The sequence below is a fragment of the Pseudophryne corroboree genome, chromosome 1 (genome assembly GCF_028390025.1).
Source record: "Pseudophryne corroboree isolate aPseCor3 chromosome 1, aPseCor3.hap2, whole genome shotgun sequence".
Lineage (NCBI taxonomy): Eukaryota > Metazoa > Chordata > Amphibia > Anura > Myobatrachidae > Pseudophryne > Pseudophryne corroboree.
In genome coordinates, this window is record NC_086444.1 from 1,087,764,892 (window position 1) to 1,087,790,136 (window position 25,245).

Consider the following 25,245-nt stretch of genomic DNA (forward strand, 5'->3'; position numbering starts at 1 on the left):
TCTAATAAACTGCAGCCGCACATAGTACAGCAGTGTCCCAGCTGCTTAGCAACAGCTGGGACCAAGATTTCATTGTCGCCGCCGAGAGTCCCAGTTGCTTAGCAGCCATCAGGACCATCAGTCATCGTGGTTGGTGTGACGCTTTTTTAGTTTTATCTATTAGAAACCCAAAACCCACACAAAGTGTGTTCTTAATTTTTTTTTGTCTTGCAAAATGATACATTAAATACAGTATAATTTGCATAGAATGTAAATGTTGATTAAGTATATGGGGGGTATTCAAATAGTGTCCTAATTTCCGACAAGTCGGAAAAACGGCACTAATTCGACATTTGCGGGCATTTTCGACAGTTTTTTGGTCCGTTTTCGACCATGCCGATTAGACTTTATTTTTTGGTCGAATTGGCATGGGCGAAAACGGATCAAAAAACTGTCGAAAATGCCCGCAAATTCGACAAAACAGGTAGACTGGCCGATCCACGTGTTTTTCGTCAGTGTCAGATTTTTTGACAAGTCGAAAAAATGGCACTGGAATTGAATAGGGCGAATCCAAATTTGCCCTAAAAACTTCGAAAAGTGCAGTTTTTCCGACTTGTCGGAAATTCCGACACTAATTTAATACCTCCCTATATCTACCTTCTTAAGGTCAAAATAATAATAGCACAAGTGATTTTAATGTTTACTGTTCACCTAATAAAAAAAAAAAGCTATTCTTACAGTCATGTAATTTTTTAAAATGTGTCATGTAACTCATCTTCATCAGACCCATACCCCTCATTTGGGTGTTTAAAATAATTTAGTAAATTAAAATAATTTGTTACATTTCATTACCTCAGGACTTTAAAGATAATACATTGTTGGAAAACTTAACTGAAGCGGATCATACGAATCTCCCAGAAGTGGTAAGGCCAGTTTTTGTTAAAATCTTATTTAGGTGGGGCCTTGTTTTTTTTATTGCATATCCTCCTATAATAATAAGATAATACTATTATCTGTATATTACTGTATATATATTTTTTAGTAGTTTTCTGCTTCCTGATTAATAGTTCTCCACTGAACCACAATATTGTTACAATAGATTCCATGAAATTTATTTTTAAATTTAATAACAGGTCAGAAGATATAAAAAAGATCGTCTTGACTAACTATGAGATAATTAAACAAGACCCTGTTCTAAATAAATGTTTACCGGAGAAACCAATGATTATCTTTAAGAGAAACACTAACTTAAAAGAGATGTTGGCTCCTAGTTATTTAAAACCAATAACTTTAGATGTAAATCCTACATGGTTACCTAAAAGACCAGTGGGCAGTTTTAGATGTAATAAACAAGTGTGTTTAACATGCAAATATATGCTGAATAAAACGTCTTATGTTACATCTAAAAGTAACGATAACTCTTTTCCGATTAAACAATTTATTAATTGTGATTCAGATTACTGTGTATATATGTTACAATGTCCCTGTTCCCTCCAATATATAGGGAGAACCACAAGGTCAATTAAATCTAGATTCAGGGAACATAGACTAAATATCATTAAGAAATTACAAACCCATAGTGTATCACGCCACTTTAGCAAAGTACATAATGGAGATCCATCATCCCTTCGTATTGTGGGACTAGAGCAATTTTCCTGTACAAAAAGAGGGGGAGATCGCTTTCGGAAATTATGTTTAGGAGAATCCTCATGGATTTTCAAGCTAGACACTCTGTATCCTAATGGCCTTAATGAAGCCTTAGATTATTCGTGTCTGGATTGATTATAAGATAATACCTTGTATAATAATAAAATAATGATGTTAAAGAAATAATAAAATATTCTTTTTTATTATTAGAGAAAATGTTTCTCTATTAATAAAAAGTTATTTGGGTCTAATAATCTCTCTGTTATACAGTTATTAAGGAAAGCTAAAAGCATGTTTACATCTGCTCAAGTATTAAGTAATTATACTAAAAAAATCTCTTTTGTTTCTTTTATTATTATTTAAAAAAATATATATATATAAAAAAAGTTTATATCGCTATTGTATTTTTATTTTTATCCAAATATTGGTCTTTATTCTCTTTCTTTCTTTCTTTCTTTCTTTCTTTCTTTCTTTCTTTCTTTCTATACATATGCTAGATGTATTGCAATTTATCTCATACAAACCAAATGTATAAGATTATAGCACATTTATGGATGTTATGTTATAATAATATACTTCTCAAAACGTCTCTCTTTTAAACCAAGTTCCTTTTTCTAAGTATTCACATATACTAAGGTAATCAGATAATTTAAGATCGTAGTATAGGTATTATGCCTGTCTGATTGATTAAACAAGTGAATTATGTTTAATCAATCGGTAGTTGAATAATATACTATAAAACTTTTTTTGGTAGATTGACTCAGTACTATTTTTCTTTATGCTTTATTTTTGTCTAATCGTATGTATATTCGTTCCCTATAAATTGGTCATGTTTATGTATTTTTGCATTAATTGGTTTTAATTATACCAAACTAGAGATAACATCTATAAAACTGGCACAGCCATTATTAATAGAGTCATTAGACTAGTATAAATGTAGGATCACTGGGAGGGGAGGTATCCATCTTGAGGAAGTCTCCGGTTGCCTAGGAGACGAAACGCGTTGACGCCCACTCCACATTGGTCTCTGTCTGGTCTGATTTGTCCGTGGAATGGACCTACTGCTATACACAGCCACAAGCTTCTCCCTGCACGCTGCACGCCGGGTGCTCCAGCTGATTGCCAGCCGCAGATTACACCCCGAGAGGCAGCAGTCTGGTGCTCAAAGCCGGCGGTATCCTGCAGTATTTCACGTCAAAGTTTCATCATTGCCATCAAAGCCGGCGAGTACCAGCCAATTACCGCATACGGCTGCCCGCAGTGGCTCCAATTTCACCTGCCATTCCACTTGTACTTACCGGGTGTCTGCTAATGTCCTCCGCAGTGGGGTCTACTGCCCGTGGTGTGAATTAATTACAGAAACCGCCTGACAAAGCCATCAATCAGGGGAGCTTTTTGCGAATGGAACGGTAACTCTATTCTATTAATTACCTACACATGTGCAATTTATTATAAAACGGACCCTGTTTCTAAAACAACTCAGGAACCAGCACATTGGTAATCATTCATTATAATTAATACATATCCATTAAGAGACTGCATTATCATATTTGCGGGACTTTTTATTTTACTTAATTTTTATTTATTCTGATACTGGGACGCCAGTGCTGAATAATTTAATTCTTACCAAACAGAGCCAATGAGATATTTTTAGAATATATAGTATATTGTTTATACTGTCCGTCTAGAGAGCAATTCATTGCTACAAAGTTTATGTATGTATGTGTTTTATGTTGCTAATCTTAACAGACCAAATATAAAAGTGGTTATTTATAATTGAAGTTGTACTGAGTCAATCATTATACATGACAGACTGCACACTGGTATCACAAAGTGTTTTTTGGCGCAGAGTAAATCTTTTTTTCTTTTGTTTTACATAATCTTAAGCGACCTAGCAAGTTGCTCTTACTCAGCTGCCTATTCACAATTTTTGTATTTATTCACTTAATATTATATGAAATTTTTTTTTTTGATCCTTTATAATTAGCGCCGGATTAGCAGATCTGTGACAATTGTCCAGTTCTGCTGTCCACCAATCAGTTTGTACTTTTTTGCTTTTCTTCCAGCAGCTTTAATTTAATTTATTCACAAAGAGTTTAATTAATTGAAATATTGATTTTTCATATATAGTGTGCAGTCTGACATGGCAGAGTTCAGGAGTTATCATGATAGGAAGGGCAGACGTGATCTCTATTTGTCTACCTTCTCACATGAAGGTGAAAAGGAGACCACTCAAACAAACAATGATATGAATAAACTCTTCTACCAATTAGAGGATCTCCTTAAAGATGAGATGCATAATTGGTGGGACAGTGTTTCATTACAGAGATATATTGATGCCAGGATCATCCCAAGAGGCCTGAGGGTGTTCAAACATCTATCTATTAATGATAACCCCAGCCTACAAAAGCAATGAGATGAGATCCTGGATCAATGCTCCCTGTCATTAATGAAACTCCTTGTAAACTATAGAAATGAAAAAGTGGACCTTACAGTTAATAAAATTGAAAAGGTTAAGGATGATCTTTTAAAATTTAAAGAACAACCAATTTTTAAAGAGAGAGACGAACAGATCAATAATAGAGTAGAAAGGTTTGAGAAAGAATTGATATACGGGAAGAAAAAGAAATGGTTTAGGGACCAAGATGACTATAAAACGGATAGGGTTAGAACATACAATAAACAAAAGAGTAGAACAGAGAGTTCAAATAACGGAAACTATTCCAATGAACCTCCTCCTAGACCCATTAGATCTAGAACACAGCTAAAATCGGATGTTGATACCTTTTCACCAAAACGTAATTTCACACAGAAAAAATACAACACCTTTAGAACAACAAATAGATACCATTGTGAGTATCAGGATAGAAACAGGGCTGGGGACAATCAAAATGTTCCCTCAGGGGATTTTCACAGGCAGAACACATTCCACCACTCAAACCCTTACAAGACTCTGTCAAATCATACTCCAAAAAGGTACAGAGAAAACGAGGCTGTAGAGGAGGAGGAAAGAGATCTAAGAAAACCGAGATACAGATAAATACTAAAGGAATTTATAATTTAACCTCTAGGGATTTATCTACCGACCAGATAAAACTTCTTAAAAAAGGTTTGAGTTTTGTCCCAAGTAAAGAACCCAACATTTTCGAGTTATTCTTGGATCTGAATAAATTTATGAGAGATCTTTGTAGGAAGCGTTATTTCGCTACCAAAAGGTTAACTAAAAGTCATCCAGAAGAAGAAACCTCTCCTGTCATTTTGGATGAATCGGATAATATAGGCCTCCACACGTTAGAAGAATTAATTAGAGAGAGCAATACTGCTGATGATACAGAAGTAATGCTGTTTGATATCTCAACTAATAATCTTGACTCATTATGCCCAAAGTTCAAAAAGAAATCAAATTTCTTTCCTTTAGAGCATAAAAGTGCTGCTATTACTGTTTTTTATAATAAAACTCTACAAGATTTCAAGTCATTATGCAAGAAAACAGAACATAATAAAAGAAGGTCGTCTGTTTATCATATGCAAAATCTGACCAAATCAGAAAGGAGAGCAATTAAAACCTTTAAAGATGATCCCCTTATAGTTATAAAACAGGCAGATAAAGGGGGAGGGATAGTTCTACAGTCTAGGGAAGATTATGTAACAGAAGCACACAGGCAACTTAATGATACAGAATATTATACACTTTTGACTTCTAATCCAAGTACCCCTTTCCTATCAGAATTAAAAATGATATTGCAAACAGCCAAAGACGATAACGTGATCTCAGAAGATGAGTATTATTTTTTGTTACCCTCACATCCTCTCACCCCAATTTTTTATCACTTACCTAAAGTTCATAAAGATTTATCACATCCACCTGGGAGACCTATTATTTCAGGAGTAGATTCACTTTCTTCTAATTTATCTCACTTTGTAGACTTCCATTTGCAGAGTCATGTCACTACTCTAGATTCACATATTAAAGATACTCATCATATATTACAGCAAACTGTCGGCAAAGACTGGACTGAAGGTTGGGGTTTTTATAACCCCAGACGTCCAATCACTTTATACCAACCTACCACATCAAAAAGGTATTGATTCTGTCAAATACTATTTGGACGGAGATCCAAATATGACATTAGGGCGATGTGACTTTGTATTGGAAGCCATTCTTTTTATTTTAACTCACAATTATTTTTTGTTTGATGCACGTTATTATTTACAGCGCCTTGGGATGGCCATGGGGACCAGGTGTGTACCCAGTTTTGCCAACCTCTATATGGGCCGTTTCGAAGAAGAGTACATCTGGAACGGCCCATATAGAGAGAACCTGGTCCTCTATTGCCGTTACATAGACGACTTGTTTATTATTTGGAAAGGGGGTGCACAATTAGCTCTTGATTTTGTTAATTTTTTGAATAACAACACATATAATTTGAAATTCACTTATAATTTTAATTCACAAACTACTCACTTTCTTGATATCATGTTCTCGATTTTTGAAGATAAAATTATATCTACTAACTATATCAAACCAGTAGGGGCTGGGAATTACCTGCATTATACAAGCGGACACTATAAACCATGGATAAAAAATATTCCAAAAAACCAGATTATCAGAATTAGACGGAATTGCTCGGAAGACCAAGCATTCAAGTTACAAATTGAGATACTCTTGCAGCAGTTTCATGAGAGGGGATATCCTCCGTACATATTAGAAGAATATGAGCAGTTTGCAAATTCACTATTACAGAACAATATGGAAAGCCTTAACAAATGTAAAGCTCCCCTTTTTGAGACACAAAAACGTCAAACTAAAACAAAAATTACCCCTGCAATAGATTCCATGAAATTTATTTCTAAATTTAATAACAGGTCAGAAGATATAAAAAAGATCGTCTTGACTAACTATGAGATAATTAAACAAGACCCTGTTCTAAATAAATGTTTACCGGAGAAACCAATGATTATCTTTAAGAGAAACACTAACTTAAAAGAGATGTTGGCTCCTAGTTATTTAAAACCAATAACTTTAGATGTAAATCCTACATGGTTACCTAAAAGACCAGTGGGCAGTTTTAGATGTAATAAACAAGTGTGTTTAACATGCAAATATATGCTGACTAAAACGTCTTATGTTACATCTAAAAGTAACGATAACTCTTTTCCGATTAAACAATTTATTAATTGTGATTCAGATTACTGTGTATATATGTTACAATGTCCCTGTTCCCTCCAATATATAGGGAGAACCACAAGGTCAATTAAATCTAGATTCAGGGAACATAGACTAAATATCATTAAGAAATTACAAACCCATAGTGTATCACTGTTAGGATCTCCTGTTCTGTGCTGCCACGTCGCCATGGCAACCGGGAGGCAAGTGTTAGCGAAGTAACCTGAGCGCAGCTGATACTCCGGTCCGGGTTTTTACTGTGTAGTGGTTACAGGCTCTGTGCACGGCAGGGAATCCGGCGCTGGTTTTGTGCTCACAGTCTGTGAGGTCTGAGTGGGGCGTGGACAGCACCTGCTATATAAACCATCCTCTCAGGCTAGGCAAATGCTGCTGAATCTTTGTTTGTTAGTCAGTTCCAGAGAGTTAGCTAGTACTGTCTGACTTTGTATTTACTTTTGTTTACTGCGAATAGGCCTTGGGATTTGGTACTTCATTCTGCCAATCCGGACCTAGCAGTAAGACTGGAGTCAGTTGTTTAACCTGCTGGGGTTCCTTTGCTATTCTGTGAACCCAGCAGGTTTGCGGCTGTACTCTCAGAGCTGCTTGCTTAATCCTCCCTCACTGTGCAGGGCGTCCAGGTGTCAAATTAGTGGCAGTAAGCTGAACCTGTGCCCTGCAAGTGGGGGTTAGGATTGTGGATACTCTCCTTGTGTCTATATTTCTATCTCTGACCAAGGAGTTTATTCCCACACCCGTTGGTAACCCTTTGGGTTTTTTTCTGTTGCTCTTAGCAACATCATTTCGGGTGCTCCACATGTTAAATCACTACATCTCGCTTCATTGTCCGCTCTATTCCATCTGAGCATTCCTGACACTAGGGAGACACCCAATTCCTGAGCCTTTGGGCTTCTCCGTTCACTTTGTGTTTATTAGTTATTCCATCACCTTCTGTGTATGTTGTGTTATACTGTCTGTGAGTTCGTTTGTTTCACATCCCTCTCTGTTCATACACCGGTATACTCCTGTTAGCACTGGTGTGCGTAACATATTCAGCAGCCCTACTCCTGTTGAAATTTTGTGGGAATATGGAGCATACCCCTCAAAATACTTTGCAACAGGTGGTCGATCAGGTGCAGGTCCTGACTCGACAATTTAATGAGATGTCCATTAAAATGAACACCCCGCAGGCCGCTAGCGGAGCTCCCGGAGCAGCAGCGGCAAGTTTAGGGGTTAAGGAGCCGAAAGTAAATCTCCCGGATCGTTTTTCTGGAGATCGCTCGCAGTTCTTTTGTTTCAAGGAGAGCTGTAAGCTATATTTCAGGCTTAGGCCCCAGTCTTCTGGGTCGGAGATTCAGCGGGTGGGCATGGTGATTTCCTTGCTACAAGGAGACCCACAGGTCTGGGCATATGGGTTGCAGCCTGACTGTCCGTCGCTTAAAAGTGTTGATGCTTTTTTTACGGCACTGGGCATTTTGTATGATGACCCTGACAAGATGGCTTCAGCCGAGGCTCAGATTACGGTCCTTAAGCAAGGACGACGGCCAGCTGAGGTTTATAGTACGGAGTTTCGGAGGTTGGCTCATGATACCCAGTGGAATGACCCAGCCCTGAGAAACCAGTACCGAAGGGGCCTTTCTGACCAGATAAAGGACCAACTGGTACAATATCCCTCGCCTGATAGCTTAGATCAGCTCATGCAGTTATCCATCCGGGTGGATAGACGGCTGAGAGAGCGTAGGCTTGAAAGGGAGACCGCAGTTTCCTTTTTTCCCAAGGGAACCTCAGACTCTGAGGAATATTCCGAGGAGCCTATGCAGATTGGGGCTACCCGCCTCTCCTCGCGTGAGAAGACACGGAGGAGACAGCAGGGTTTGTGTTTGTACTGTGGGAATAAAGGTCATGTTGTAGTATCATGCCCAGAAAAGCCGGAAAACTTCAGGGCCTGAGGGTGATGGGAAATATCCTGTCAGGCCAGAAGTCAGAATTTCCCAAAAAGACTTTTCTCATTCCGGTGACTTTGGAGATCCTCGGTCAAACTGTCAAGACTGAGGCCTTTGTTGACAGTGGGGCCGATGGGGTTTTCATGGACCGTCAATTTGCCCTGGAACACTCTGTTCCCTTAGTACCTTTGGCATCAGAGATTGAGATCTGTGGGTTAAACGGGGAACCATTGTCCCAGGGTAAAATTACCTCCTGCACCAGCCAAATTCCTTTGTTTATTGGAGCCACACACTCTGAAAAATTGTCTCTCTATGTGACTGTCTGTTCTTTTGCCCCATTGGTTTTGGGGTTACACTGGTTAAAGGCCCATAACCCTCAATTTGACTGGGTCTCTGGGGAGATTCTTAGTTGGGGTAGTGATTGTTTCAGGAGTTGCTTGAGCCTTCCAGTCAGGCTCTCGCAGCTAAGTTTGCCAGGATTGCCAGGATGTTATGCAGATTTTGCGGATGTGTTCTCCAAAAAAGTTGCGGAGGTACTACCTCCCCATCGCCCCTATGACTGTGCCATTGATTTGTTGCCGGGTGCTAAGCTTCCCAAGAGCAGGTTGTACTCCCTGTCACGTCCTGAGACTCAGGCTATGGCAGAGTACATTCAGGAGAACTTGGCTAAGGGATTTATTAGACCCTCACAGTCCCCAGTTGGGTCGGGGTTCTTCTTCGTGGGTAAAAAGGACGGTTCGTTGCGACCCTGCATCGACTTCAGGGAATTGAACCGTATCACGATTAAAAACTCGTACCCACTGCCTCTCATTTCGGTTTTGTTTGACCAGCTTCGTACTGCCACCATCTTTTCTAAGATTGACCTACGCGGTGCTTACAATCTAATCCGAATAAGAGAGGGGGATGAATGGAAGACTGCCTTTAATACCCACTCAGGGCATTATGAATATTTGGTGATGCCTTTTGGGCTCTCTAATGCCCCGGCAGTCTTCCAGGAATTCATGAACGATGTGCTCAGGGAATATTTGGATAGATTCTTAGTTGTTTATCTAGATGACATCCTAATCTTCTCCCATTCCCTGGAGGAACATCGGAAGCATGTACGCTTAGTCCTCCAGAAACTCAGAGACCACCAGCTTGGGGCGAAGCTGGAGAAGTGCGAATTTGAAGTCCAGCAAATCGCATTTCTAGGGTATATTATCTCCTCAGAAGGTTTCCAAATGGAGGGTTCTAAGGTACAGGCAGTCCTGGATTGGGTGCAGCCCACTAGTTTGAAGGCGCTTCAGCGTTTTCTGGGCTTTGCGAATTTTTATAGACGGTTTATCGCTGGATTTTCGTCTATAGTGGCCCCCTTGGTGGCACTCACTAAGAAAGGGGCGGATGTTGCTCACTGGTCTTGTGAGGCCAAAGCGGCCTTTGCCCGTCTCAAAAGGGCATTTGTCTCGGCCAAGGTGCTGCGACACCCAGATCCAGAGCTTCCTTTTGTGGTAGAAGTGGATGCCTCTGAGATAGGTATTGGGGCAGTGCTCTCTCAGATGGGGGTGTCTGATAATCGCCTTCACCCCTGTGCTTACTTTTCCCGTAAATTTTCGTCTGCCGAGATGAATTATGATGTGGGTAACCGGGAATTGTTGGCTATAAAGGATGCACTCGGGGAGTGGAGACACTGGCTTGAGGGGGCTAAGTTTGTGGTCTCAATTCTCACCGACCATAAGAATCTGGCATATTTAGAGTCAGCGAAGCGGCTCAATGCCAGGCAGGCACGATGGGCTTTGTTTTTTGCTTGCTTTCATTTTTTGATAACATATCGCCCTGGGTCAAAAAACATCAAGGCTGATGCGCTCTCGCAGAGTTTTGCTCCAGTCCAAGAGACCACCGAGGAGCCATTGCCCATTGTGTCCCCATCATGTATTAAAGTGGGCATTACCCAGGACCTCTTGTCATTAGTCCTTAGAGCACAGGAGCAGGCTCCTCCAGACCTTCCGGTAGGTCTTTTGTTTGTGCCTCCTAGGTTAAGACAGCGAGTGTTCCTGGAATTCCATGCCAAGAGGTCGGCAGGGCATCCGGGTATTGCCAGAACTCGGGAGTTGCTGTCTAGGGCGGTGTGGTGGCCCTCGGTGGCTAGGGATGTGGATCAGTGGGTTCAGGCATGTGACGTTTGTGCCCGAAATAAAACTCCTAGAGGGGTTCCTGTCGGCCCATTACATCCACTCTCTATTCCATCTAAGCCATGGACCCACATTTCCATGGATTTTCTGGTGGACTTGCCCAAATCCTCGGGGATGACAGCCATTTGGGTTGTCGTTGACAGGTTTTCGAAGATGGCGCATTTCGTTCTACTGGTTGGGTTGCCATCAGTCAGACGCCTGTCTGAGTTATTTATGTAGCATGTTGTGCGCCTCCACGGGTTGCCACTTGATGTGGTCTCTGACCGTGGATTCCAGTTTGTGGCCAAATTCTGGAGGGCATTTTGTTCTGATCTCCAGATTTCTGTGAGCTTGTCGTCAGGCTACCATCCACAGTCTAATGGGCAGACTGAGAGGGTGAACCAGTCCTTGGAGCAGTTCCTCAGGTGTTATGTCTCCAAGTGTCATACTGACTGGGTTGCTCATCTGTCTGTGGTGGAGTTTGCCTATAACAACGCGGCTCACTCTGCTACAGGGATCTCTCCCTTCCTTTGTGTGTATGGACATCATCCTAAGGCCAATTCTTTTGACCCCCTGGATTCCACGCCTGGTGGTTCCTCTGTGGTTTCGGCCCTTAGGGGTATTTGGAGGAAAGTGAAGAAAGCCCTTGTGTCTGTGTCATTAGTGACCAAAAGGGTTTTTGATAAGCGGAGAAGACCCTGCAGCTTCAAATTAGGAGACTTCGTCTGGTTGTCCACCAAGAATTTTAAGTTGAGACAGCCATCTCATAAGTTAGGCCCCCGGTTCATCGGCCCTTATAAGATCACCAGGGTTATCAATCCGGTGGCATTTCAGTTAGATCTGCCCCGTTCATTGGGTATCAATAAAACATTTCATTGTTCCCTTTTAAAACTGGCGGTTAGTAATCCTTCTTCCTTCTTTTTGTAAAGGTCGACATGCGCAAATGGTCGACACAAGAAAAGGTCAACATGAGTTAGTTGTTGTAGTTTTTTTAATTTGCAGGACTTTTCATACTTTACTATCCATGTGGACTACAATTGGGAATAGTAACCTTTGCTCGGCACCTTGCACTAATTGGGGGTCCACGTGCCGAAAGGAACAATTTGACACAAAAAGTAAAAACACATGTCAACCTTTTCATGTGTTGACATTTTCTCCACGTCGACCTTGTGTATGTCGAAAATTTAGTGTAGACCTAGACATTGTCGACTTTCTGACTGTCGACCCATTGATCCATAACCAAAATAGCCAGGGCTGCAGAGAAGGGGGTGGGGAGCAGAGGCAGAACTTTGGGAGGCAACGGAGTCATCTGCCGCCGGGCTCCTGCCCTGAATGGGGCACCTCTCCTCCCATTCTGTGACACCAATGAATTAAGTTAATTGATAGCTGCCGCTGTCTTTTCAGTGGCCGACTTCCTCACTTGTCCCTGCACCTTACAAATCACACCGTCTCTATTATACTGAATATACACATTTTACAAGTGTCACACCCTGGATTGGAAACCACAACCTATTACACTGGAAGCAGACACCTTACTGATGAAGCGGTTTCCTCCTGTATAGGAAATATGAGAATTTTAACTATATGAAGATACTTCTCTGACAATTACACGTAACTTCATATAGTTAGAATTCTCATGCTTCCTCTACAAGAGCAAATAACTCCATCAGTAAAGTGTCTGCTGTTAGTGTAACAGGTCATGGGTTCTAATCCTGGGTATGACTGCTAAGAAATTTGTGTTTTAAAATAAAACAATTAAATGTATAAATATAGTATATACATTTTTTACACACACACATGGACCCACGCACACACACATATTTATCTTGATATAGGAAATAGGGGGGCACCAATATTTATCTTGCCTCCGGGCAACTGGGACGGACTTACGCCACTGGTAGGGAGGGTATGATTACCTCAGCCCAGGCTTATTTGGGGGGCCTAGAGTGAGCCCAGGCTAGCCATGGCTGAGGCAGAATGAGCCCTACTAGGCGCATGCCCCCGCAAAGCGTAGTATGTGTATAGTCAAACCTTCTCTAGCACCCAGGCCCGTCACATGTTCTGGAGGCCTGAATATAACAGACAGAAATACCAAAAAACTTTTATTGTGCATTAAAGAAATGAGAAATAATATAAAAGAACAGTAAAATAAATTCTAAACTTATCCAGCTTTAAATAACATTCAAGGTTCCCAAATATATACATAAAATAATATTGCTCCCATAAGAGTGTTATTAATGTTATTTTCCTCCTTCATCAATACATTAGATTGTCTTCCATAAAAGTGTACTGGGAGTCCTCACCTTCTGATTGGCCACATACAATAGCACAACTGCTTCTATCTTATGAAAGGTTTTTCCGTTGTTTTTTTTAGAGGTTATTAAAACCGCTTTTTTTTTTTAATTAGACTCTTTATTTATTCAAAGAGACAAGCCAAATTCAAAACAATAGAGTCATGGAAAGGATGGGACAAACGTGTCTTAGATTTTCAAAGATGTTGAAACACAATATATAAAAAAAAACATGGAGAAAGAAGGGGGGTAGAGGGAGAGAAAAGCGGGGAGGGGAAGAGGACGACAACAGGAAGAAAAAAGGAACATGTACATAACAAGTCATTATGCATTTCGTAAATTATAATAGTATTCAAGAAAATAATACGTACAGGGACAAATGCACGGATTCCAATGAGGAGGACCTGAGGACGGCATGCAGAACATGTCAGGAAAGAACCGTCTGTACATCACCGACCACGGGTTATGGTGGGGGAGTGGATGAAGATAAGGACATGTTGAGGAGCCAGGGGACCCAACATAAGATCAAATTTATCGTAATTGATAAGAGCAGGAACTGCAGGGATGTCAGTGGACTTCCAGTTACTAGCAATTAGAGACTTGGCTGCAGTTATTAGAATGATCAAAACTGCTTTGAAAAATTTATATTCTAGAATAGTTAAAAATCAGGATAGCGATGTGTCTGATGGCTGTATCTAAACTTTTGTGTTGCTGCCATTTTTTCTGTAGTTTTGCTTTTAATAAATTTAGATGTTTCAAAACCACCAAAAAGCCACCAGAAAACCATCTGTTTTAATAAACATCCCTTTAGTAAATGTATCGTGTAGTTGGAGAGGCTGATGTGCAGGTGACAGTGAAAGCTAGTCATCAATTTGAGGAGTAACAGGATAGTGTACTGCTGGCTTCCCAGGTGACACTCTGGATATCAGTGGCAGAGATGTTGAGCAGCAGTAGCCTCTACTCTGCTATCTGCCTGCACTGATGTGCTCCTATAGCTGACAGCGGTGGTGGGCAGGAGGGAAGTTTTATGGGGGAGTTTCATCATCCCATCGATATTCCGTCATCGGCATGGTGACCGCTAGGATCCCGAACTCCGGTCACATGACCACATACCACTCCTCTCAGTTTGCAGCCATGTTACTATGGGGCACATTGGGGTAGCACTCTCCCTTCTGTCTCTAGGTTCATATCCGGTGATAACGCTGCTCACTGTGTTTCAGGGGTGATACAGTGTTTCTCTATAGCAGTGGTCCTTTTCTATGGATAATTCCTTAAGTGGTACCATGCTATGGTTGGGTACCACATACTGCTTAACAGTAATCTGCATTTTGCATCACTTCACTTACCGGTGCTCTGATGCGCTGGCCTCTGGAGGTCACATCCTCAGCCTGGCAGCATGTTCCATGTTTGCCTACAACGTGCAGAGACTCTCTCCAGAGTGTACCTCTCTTGACAGCGTGTACCCCAATGTATTCCCACCATCCCCAGAGTATGTGCGCCGCCATGACACCTGCAGGCAGCTGACTTGGTGCTATCCACTCCTGAGCACAGGAGCGCTCACATGACTTGATTCTTCAATCCCTGCTGACTAAGGGGAATATAGGGGAAACTCAGACTACTCTCCAGTGTCTTGAACAACACGTCGCATCCTATGCACAGCGTCTCCTGGCTCCAGTCTCCTGCGACTTCCCTATGTCAGCTCTTCCGTGGAACTATAGGCACCAGCCATCCTGAGTGGTTGCAGCTTCACTTTCCTGTACTACAGCATTAGCTGGCAGTCAGAGACTTGCACCAGATGCTGCATTACTTCTCCTCACCTGCTCGTTAGCTGCTAGCTGCAGTGTCAGTGCTAATCACCCTGCACTGGGAAATCCTTGCTCAATCCTTCTGCTGACTCCTGCCATGCTGTACGAAGTGCTATTACTCCGTGTCATACCCATCTGCCGTGTAGTTCCACACACCTAAGATCACCATCGGTTCACAGGCCGATCATCAATTGCTCCTGTTGAGCATCGGTTCCCAGGTCGACCATCGATAGTGCCTGTTTCTCCATTGGTTCCCAGGCTGATCATCATCTGCTCCTGTTCGCCCTTGGTTCCCAGGCCGACCATTGTTTGCTCCTGTCCACCATCGGTTCCCAGGCCGATCATCGTCTGCTTCTGTCCACCATCGGTTCCCAGGCCAATAGTCATTAGTTCCTGTTCACTATCGGTTCCCAGGCCAAACATTCTCCTAGAGACTTTTCTGTTATCAGAGACTCTTGTCAGCTTCCACGCTGATTCATATGTAATACCACCATTGTTCCAGTTCCCAATACCGTGTGTGTGTGTGTGTGTGTGTGTGTGTGTGTGTGTGTGTGTGTGTGTGTGTGTAATATCAGTAAAGACCATTGTGCAAAGGAATTTACTACAGCCTCCTTGTTTCCTTCATCGTTCTGCCACCACTGACCCACTAGTGCACCCTCCGGGAACACAAACACCAACAGACCTGAAATTGCTCCACCCTCATGTTCGGACTGCTTCTTTCCCACTCTGTGCCCCACCTTGTTTACCCCTCCCCACCTATTTTGCTGCTCTGTCCTACCCCTCCAACTTGCTTTGTCCTGTCTCACCCCCACTAAGTTCCACCCTAATACTTACTCTGTACCTGCCACAGCGGCAGGTTCTTCTCCTTTGTCCCATCTCCTTAGCAGTAGAAATCATTAGATAGGCAGTGCACAATCCAGTGGTGCATGCATGTTAGAGAATTAAATATAGATTTCACAAAACTAGGTACAGTCTGTAAAAAAAGCATTGCCTATACTCCGGCAAACTGATCGCATAGGCCATTTTTTTCCTACAGACCCATAGTGGAAAGGTTTCAGTACCTGCACAAATCAAGTTACTGTATGTGACATTGCCAAACAGGATTCTATACATGTTGGTACAACGAGTTTCCTGCCTAGTAACAACACTTCTAATAAATATACAGTACATTATGCAAGGTAGTGAAAAAAAAAGCTTCAATTCCTGTATTTGTTATATGTGAAACCTAAAACTTTTTTTATGTTGTAGGTGAAAGACTTCATTAAATCAGTTGCAAACAAGAAAAAGGATTTCAAAACATTATTGCAGTGTGTTTGTCACCAGCTACCAAATGTCACGGTACAGTACTTACTTTGTATATTATCATTTGATATCTGAATATTTCAAGCAGACAGTTCTTCTTCGCATTGGATGTATGTCAGTAAAGATCTAACAGTGGCAGGTTATTTATTAACATTTTTATTTCCAGACAGTAATCTCATATTATATATAGAAGTCTATAAGCTGTGGCTGGTTACTGCTATTTTCTTTTATTATATGCAGTATGTGTAAGGCCAAGGTGCTCTCAACTCACAGGTCAAATGACCGGGATGTAGTTATGTGACCGCCGGTCACCATACCTCCACCTACATCCCACCCACTGAAAGTGCCGACTAAAAGGGACTATTCCCACTTGTGGGCATCCACGACACCCATAGAGTGGGAATAGAACCTGTGGAGAGCGCAGCTCAGAATCAGAATCAGAAACAGAATCAGCTTTATTGGCCAGGTGTACTCGCGTACACTAGGAATTTTTTGTGGTACAATGCATTGCCAAGCAGCAACATGTAGGGGGGAATACATAGCAGAAGAAGGGGGAAGAACGTAGCATACATTACAAACATTACACGTATCAGTTCATACTGCACATTGGAACTGTACGATAGACTCCACATATTAGACATATTATACATGTAAAACTAAAAACGAGGGCTGCTTGGCAGAGCAGCACTGAGGCAGCCATCCGCGGCGCCATCTTGAACTCAAACAATGCATTTAACACAGAAGCTTTAAGCAATACATCAAAAGATAAACTACACAGACATAAAAAAAAAAAACATGAGCACACAGAAAGCATAATGGATGATTGGTGTAGGCATTTTGGGGAATAACTTCCATGGGCTGTGTATTCAACCCTCACAGGGTACCAGGTGCGGCAGCCATCTTGGGCGCACTGCGTAGGATTACCCTGGGTGGAATAGTCCACCCCTAGAACAAATGACACAAAAAGGGGGTGATTGCAGCGTCCTAACGTTCAGAGTAGGGTACCAACAAAACTATCAGGTCCATGTATTTTCATCCCATCCACAAGCGTACCAGATGAGGCGCACCACGAAAGTTACACTGGTAAGTAAGCCATACATAGGCCCAATGCATACATGGGAGAACAGGCACTTGTGTAGTCATATGATATAAACTGTATGAACAATCCACGTGAGGCACAACCTGCCTGCAGAGGAACCATCAGAGTCCCCCATTTGGGATGCACTGTGTTAGATGCTGCTGGCAGGGTGTGCAATCAGTGGAGGTACACCTCACAGGAATACCACACGGTGGGGTAGAAGTACTGTATGCAGTAATTTTTTTTCTCTGACGTCCTAGTGGATGCTGGGGACTCCGTAAGGACCATGGGGAATAGTGGCTCCGCAGGAGACTGGTCACATCTAAGAAAGCTTTAGGACTACCTGGTGTGCACTGGCTCCTCCCCCTATGACCCTCCTCCAGACCTCAGTTAGAATCCTGTGCCCGGCTCGAGCTGGATGCACACTAGGGGCTCTCCTGAGCTCCTAGAAAAGAAAGTATATTTTAGGTTTTTTATTTTACAGTGAGACCTGCTGGCAACAGGCTCACTGCACCGAGGGACTAAGGGGAGAAGAAGCGAACCTACCTGCTTGCAGCTAGCTTGGGCTTCTTAGGCTACTGGACACCATTAGCTCCAGAGGGATCGACCGCATGGAACCGTCCATTGATGTTCGGTCCCGGAGCCGCGCCGCCGGCCCCCTTACAGAGCCAGAAGCAAGAAGAGTCCGGAAAATCGGCGGCTGAAGACATCAGTCTTCTCCAAGGTAGCGCACAGCACTGCAATAAATACACCTTGGCTGGCAAAAATATCACAATATATAGCCCCAGAGGCTATATATGTGATAATTACCCCTGCCAGAATACACAAAATAGCGGGAGAAAAGTCAGCCGAAAAGGGGGCGGAGCTATCTCCTTCAGCACACTGGCGCCATTTTTCCCTCACAGCTCCGCTGGAAGGTAGCTCCCTGGCTCTCCCCTGCAGACTACACTACAGAAAGGGTAAAAAAGAGAGGGGGGGCACAAATTTAGGTGCAATATAAGTGTATAGCAGCTATAAGGGGATATAATTTAGTTAATCCCTGTATTATATAGCGCTCTGGTGTGTGCTGGCATACTCTCCCTCTGTCTCCCCAAAGGGCTTCGTGGGGTCCTGTCTTCTATCAGAGCATTCCCTGTGTGTGTGCGGTGTGTCGGTACGACTGTGTCGACATGTTTGATGAGGAGGCTGATGTGGAGGAGGAGCAGGTGCCTATAAATGTGTTGTCGCCCCCTGCGGGGCAGACACCTGAGTGGATGGACTTGTGGAAGGAATTACGCGAAAGAGTCGACTCCTTACATAAGAAATTTGACGACATGCCAAATGTGGGACAGACGGCTTCTCAGCTCGTGCCTGCCCAGGCGTCTCAAGGGCCATCAGGGGCTTTAAAGCGCCCGTTCCCTCAGATGGCAGACACAGATGTCGACACGGATACTGATACCAGTGTCGACGACGATGACGCAAACGTAATGTCCACTAGGGCCACTCGTTATATGATTGAGGCTATGAAAAATGTTTTACACATTTCTGATGTAACCCCAGGTACCACAAAAAAGGGTATTATGTTTGGGGAGAAAAAACTTCCAGTAGTTTTTCCCCCTTCTGAAGAATTAAACGATGTGTGTGAGGTAGCATGGGCTTCCCCCGATAGAAAATTGGTGATTCCAAAAAGATTACTAATGGCGTACCCTTTCCCGCCAGAGGATAGGTCACGTTGGGAAACACCACCTAGGGTGGATAAAGCGCTCACACGTTTGTCAAAAAAGGTGGCACTACCGTCTCCGGATACGGCCGCCCTAAAGGAGCCTGCGGATAGAAAGCAGGAGGCTCTCCTGAAGGCTATATATACACACACTGGTGTTATACGGAGACCAGCTATTGCTTCAGCCTGGATGTGCAGTGCTGCAGCGGCGTGGTCGGAATCCCTGTCAGAAAACATTGACACCCTAGACAGGGACACTATATTGCTTAACATAGAGCATATTAAAGACGCGGTCTTTTACATAAGAGATGCACAGAGGGATATTTGCCGGCTGGCATCTCAAATCAGTGCGCTGTCCATTTCTACCAGAAGAGGGTTATGGACCCGGCAGTGGACAGGAGATGCAGATTCTAAAAGGCACATGGAAGTTTTGCCTTACAAGGGTGAGGAGTTGTTTGGGGATGGTCTTTCGGACCTAGTGTCCACAGCAACGGCTGGGAAGTCAGCCTTCTTACCACATGTCCCCTCACAACCAAAGAAAGCACCGTATTATCAGGTGCAGTCCTTTCGTCCCCAAAAGAACAGGCGAGGTAGAGGCGCGTCCTTTCTGCCCAGAGGCAGAGGTAGAGGAAAAAAGCTGCAGCATTCAGCCAGTTCCCAGGAACACAAGTCCTCCCCCGCTTCATCAGCTAAGTTCACCGCATGACGCTGGGGCTCAACAGGCGGTGACAGGTACGGTGGGGGCCCGTCTCAAACATTTCAGCAATCAGTGGGCTCGCTCACTGGTGGACCCCTGGATCCTTCAAGTGGTATCTCAGGGGTACAAGCTGGAATTCGAGACATTACCCCCCCGCCGTTTCCTCAAATCTGCCTTACCAACGACTCCCGCAGACAGGGAGGCTGTGTTAGAGGCGATTCACAAGCTGTATTCCCAGCAGGTGATAGTAAAAGTGCCCCTACTTCAACAAGGACGGGGTTACTACTCCACAATGTTTGTGGTACCGAAACCGGATGGTTCGGTGAGACCCATTTTAAATTTAAAATCCTTGAACACATATCTAAAAAAATTCAGGTTCAAGATGGAATCGCTCAGGGCGGTGATTGCAAGCCTGGAAGAGGGGGATTACATGGTATCTTTGGACATCAAGGATGCTTACCTACATGTCCCCATTTACAATCTTCACCAGGAGTACCTCAGATTTGTGGTACAGGATTGCCATTACCAATTCCAGACGTTGCCGTTCGGCCTGTCCACGGCACCGAGGGTATTTACCAAGGTAATGGCCGAAATGATGATACTCCTTTGAAAAAAGGGAGTTTCAATTACCCCATACTTGGACGATCTCCTGATAAAAGCGAGATCCAGAGAGCAGTTGTTAGTGGGCGTAGCACTATCTCAGGAGCATGGTTGGATTCTGAATATTCCAAAGTCACAACTGGTTCCTGCGACACGCCTACTGTTCCTGGGACTGATTCTGGACAAAGTCCAGAAAAAAGTGTTTCTCCCAGAAGAAAAAGCCAAGGAGCTGTCATCTCTGGTCAGAGGCCTCCTAAAACCAAAACAGGTGTCGGTACATCACTACACCCGAGTCCTGGGAAAGATGGTAGCTTCCTACGAAGCAATCCCATTCGGCAGGTTCCATGCCAGAATATTTCAGTGGGCCCTCTTGGACCAATGGTCCGGATCGCATCTTCAAATGCATCGGCTGATAACCCTGTCTCCAAGGACCAGGGTGTCTCTCTTGTGGTGGCTGCAGAGTGCTCATCTCGTGGAGGGCCGCAGATTCGGCATACAGGACTGGGTCCTAGTGACCACGGATGCCAGCCTTCGAGGCTGGGGGGCTGTCACATTGGGAAGAAACTTCCAAGGACTTTGGACAAGTCACGAGACTTCCCTACACATAAATGTTCTGGAATTGAGGGCCATTTACAATGCCCTGAGTCAGGCAAAGGCCCTGCTTCAAAACCAACCGGTTCTGATCCAGTCAGACAACATCACGGCGGTCGCCCATGTAAACCGACAGGGCGGCACAAGAAGCAGGGCGGCGATGGCAGAAGCCACAAGGATTCTCCGATGGGCGGAAAATCACGTGTTAGCATTGACAGCAGTGTTCATTCCGGGAGTGGACAACTGGGAAGCAGACTTCCTCAGCAGGCACGACCTCCACCCGGGAGAGTGGGGACTTCATCCAGAAGTCTTCCAAATGCTGGTAAACCGTTGGGAAAGACCACAGGTGGACATGATGGCGTCCCTCCTCAACAAAAAACTAGAAAAATATTGCGCCAGGTCAAGGGACCCTCAGGCGATAGCGGTGGACGCTCTAGTGACACCGTGGGTGTACCGGTCAGTTTATGTGTTCCCTCCTCTTCCGCTCATACCCAAGGTGCTGAGGATAATAAGGAAAAGAGGAGTAAGAACGATACTCGTTGTTCCGGATTGGCCAAGAAGGTCTTGGTACCCGGAACTTCAAGAGTTAATCTCAGAGGACCCATGGCCTCTGCCGCTCAGACAGGACCTGCTGCAGCAGGGGCCCTGTCTGTTCCAAGACTTACCGCGGCTGCGTTTGACGGCATGGCGGTTGAACGCCGGATCCTAAAGGAAAAGGGCATGCCGGAAGAAGTCATCCCTACGCTGATTAAAGCCAGGAAAGATGTAACTGTTAAACATTATCACCGCATATGGCGAAAATATGTGGCTTGGTGTGAGGCCAGTAAGGCCCCAACAGAGGAATTTCAACTGGGTCGATTTCTACACTTCCTACAGGCAGGAGTGACTATGGGCCTAAAATTAGGCTCCATTAAGGTACAGATCTCGGCTCTGTCGATTTTCTTCCAGAAGGAACTAGCTTCACTACCTGAAGTTCAGACATTTGTAAAAGGAGTGCTGCATATTCAGCCCCCCTTTGTGCCTCCAGTGGCACCCTGGGATCTCAACGTGGTGTTGAGTTTCCTAAAATCACATTGGTTTGAACCACTGAAAACCGTGGATCTAAAATATCTCACGTGGAAAGTGGTCATGTTATTGGCCTTGGCTTCGGCCAGGCGTGTATCAGAGTTGGCGGCTTTGTCATGTAAAAGCCCTTATTTGATTTTCCATATGGATAGGGCAGAATTGAGGACCCGTCCTCAGTTTCTCCCTAAGGTGGTGTCAGCTTTTCACTTGAACCAACCTATTGTAGTGCCTGCGGCTACTAGGGACTTGGAGGATTCCAAGTTACTGGACGTAGTCAGGGTCCTGAAAATTTATGTTTCCAGGAAAGCTGGAGTCAGGAAAACTGACTCGCTATTTATCCTGTATGCACCCAACAAGTTGGGTGCTCCTGCTTCAAAGCAGACTATTGCTCGCTGGATTTGTAGCACAATTCAGCTGGCGCATTCTGCGGTGGGATTACCGCAGCCTAAATCTGTAAAAGCCCATTCCACAAGGAAGGTGGGCTCATCTTGGGTGGCTGCCCGAGGGGTCTCGGCTTTACAACTTTGCCGAGCTGCTACTTGGTCAGGGGCAAACACGTTTGCTAAATTCTACAAATTTGATACCCTGGCTGAGGAGGACCTTGAGTTCTCTCATTCGGTGCTGCAGAGTCATCCTCACTCTCCCGCCTTTTGGGAGCTTTGGTATAATCCCCATGGTCCTTACGGAGTCCCCAGCATCCACTAGGACGTCAGAGAAAATAAGATTTTACTCACCGGTAAATCTATTTCTCGTAGTCCGTAGTGGATGCTGGGCGCCCGTCCCAAGTGCGGACTGTCTGCATTACTTGTATATAGTTATTGTTAACTAAAAGGGTTATTGTTGAGCCATCCGTTGAGAGGCTCTGTTATGTTCATACTGTTAACTGGGTATAATATCACGAGTTATACGGTGTGATTGGTGTGGCTGGTATGAGTTTTACCCGGGATTTAAAATCCTTCCCTATTGTGTCAGCTCTTCCGGGCACAGTATTCTAACTGAGGTCTGGAGGAGGGTCATAGGGGGAGGAGCCAGTGCACACCAGGTAGTCCTAAAGCTTTCTTAGATGTGCCCAGTCTCCTGCGGAGCCGCTATTCCCCATGGTCCTTACGGAGTCCCCAGCATCCACTACGGACTACGAGAAATAGATTTACCGGTGAGTAAAATCTTATTTTTATTTTTTTAAGAAAGCACATGGTGATATCACCTTTGCAGGTAAACAATGTAAGGAGGGAAATTATTCTGGTCTAATAAGAGCAGTACGGGGGGTATGAGAATTTGGGGGCCACTGTGCCTGCAAGGGCCTTCGTTGCGCTGCCCCCCCTCCCCCGCCTTCATTCTGCGGCGTCGGGATGCTGATTTACGGGATCCCAGCCGCCGGTAAAGCCTACCCAACCCCAAATTCATAACAGTTATGTATAAAATCAGATCCTGACACTCCAACCAAGAAAATCAGTAGTCATCCACAGGGCACATCAGATAATCCAATCATTCTACCCTATTAGCAGCAAGTTGACATTATTGACATTTATTGTTTGCAGCCCCACAGGGATAAAATTAAAAGGACATTAGTTAATGATGTTAAATAGAGGAGACTGAAGTAGTGACAGGGTAATATGGATATTGATGTATGATGTAATGTGCGGGAGTGCATGTTGTAGTTCTAATCATAATGTCATGGGGCAGGGGTTTTCAACGGTGCCCCTCATATATCCCCAGCAGGTCATGTTTTCAGGATTTATGTTTTCTGGATACTGTTGGGATAATTACTGACCCAGAAAAATAGAAGACACTCATCTCTGCACGATTAAAGAAATGCTGAAAACATGACCTATTGGTGGTACTTGAACATTGGTGGTGAAAACACCTATCATAGGGGCATAATAAGAAGGAAAGTTATGTGAACATAATGGGAAGTGGTAGGAGTTATATAAAAGATGTTGTTATAATAATAATAAACTATTTATATGGTTCCCTAAGCAGGGGTAAACGAAGGATTTCTGGAGGGGGGTTTCCAAATGTTTGATTTTAGAGGTATAGTCGCCAGAAAATGAAGGATGCATAATTAGCATGTAACAAGCTGTAGTCTGCCCCAAACAAAGTGCAGTGTATGTAATATAGTACAAGACATATGCAGGCCCAATGATCATGGTAAGCCACTTACCAGATTCTCCCTCTGGTGCAATGATTGATCACTCAGATCCACAGACACACAGAAACACACAGCAGACTTGATGGGAAAATCAACTGCCACTGGGCCCTTTATGCTGGATGTACAGTAGTGAGCGCTCGCCAGGCTGTGGGGAAGAGGGTGGTTCCAGGCAACTGGAATCCCCCTCTTCCCTTTGTTTACCTATGCCCTAAGGGTCCCATAGTGCTGTATATAGGGAAAGTGTATATAACAAAATGACAAAAATACAAGATAAATATTGTAGGCAGCTGTAGACAAATTTGCAGCTTAATATTAGAGATGAGCGCCGGAAATTTTTCGGGTTTTGTGTTTTGGTTTTGGGTTCGGTTCCGCGGCCGTGTTTTGGGTTCGACCGCGTTTTGGCAAAACCTCACCGAATTTTTTTTGTCGGATTCGGGTGTGTTTTGGATTCGGGTGTTTTTTTCAAAAAACCCTAAAAAACAGCTTAAATCATAGAATTTGGGGGTAATTTTGATCCCAAAGTATTATTAACCTCAAAAAACATAATTTACACTCATTTTCAGCCTATTCTGAACACATCACACCTCACAATATTATTTTTAGTCCTAAAATTTGCACCGAGGTCGCTGTGTGAGTAAGATAAGCGACCCTAGTGGCCGACACAAACACCGGGCCCATCTAGGAGTGGCACTGCAGTGTCACGCAGGATGTCCCTTCCAAAAAACCCTCCCCAAACAGCACATGACGCAAAGAAAAAAAGAGGCGCAATGAGGTAGCTGTGTGAGTAAGATTAGCGACCCTAGTGGCCGACACAAACACCGGGCCCATCTAGGAGTGGCACTGCAGTGTCACGCAGGATGTCCCTTCCAAAAAACCCTCCCCAAACAGCACATGACGCAAAGAAAAAAAGAGGCGCAATGAGGTAGCTGACTGTGTGAGAAAGATAAGCGACCCTAGTGGCTGACACAAACACCGGGCCCATCTAGGAGTGGCACTGCAGTGTCACGCAGGATGTCCCTTCCAAAAAACCCTCCCCAAACAGCACATGACGCAAAGAAAAAAAGAGGCGCAATGAGGTAGCTGACTGT

The 25,245-nt window shown here is 43.7% G+C and overlaps 1 protein-coding gene across 2 annotated transcripts in view; it reads left to right on the forward strand.

The window, feature by feature from the left end:
* The window catches only part of LOC134927206 (uncharacterized), a 605,974-nt gene that overhangs the window by 147,266 nt on the left and 433,463 nt on the right, over positions 1-25,245 (forward strand). For both annotated transcript variants that reach the window (XM_063921361.1, XM_063921370.1), the window contains exons 4-5: positions 837-902; positions 16,225-16,314. In XM_063921361.1, coding sequence (XP_063777431.1) covers positions 837-902; positions 16,225-16,314 — 156 coding nt within the window. The remainder of the gene's footprint in view (positions 1-836; positions 903-16,224; positions 16,315-25,245) is intronic.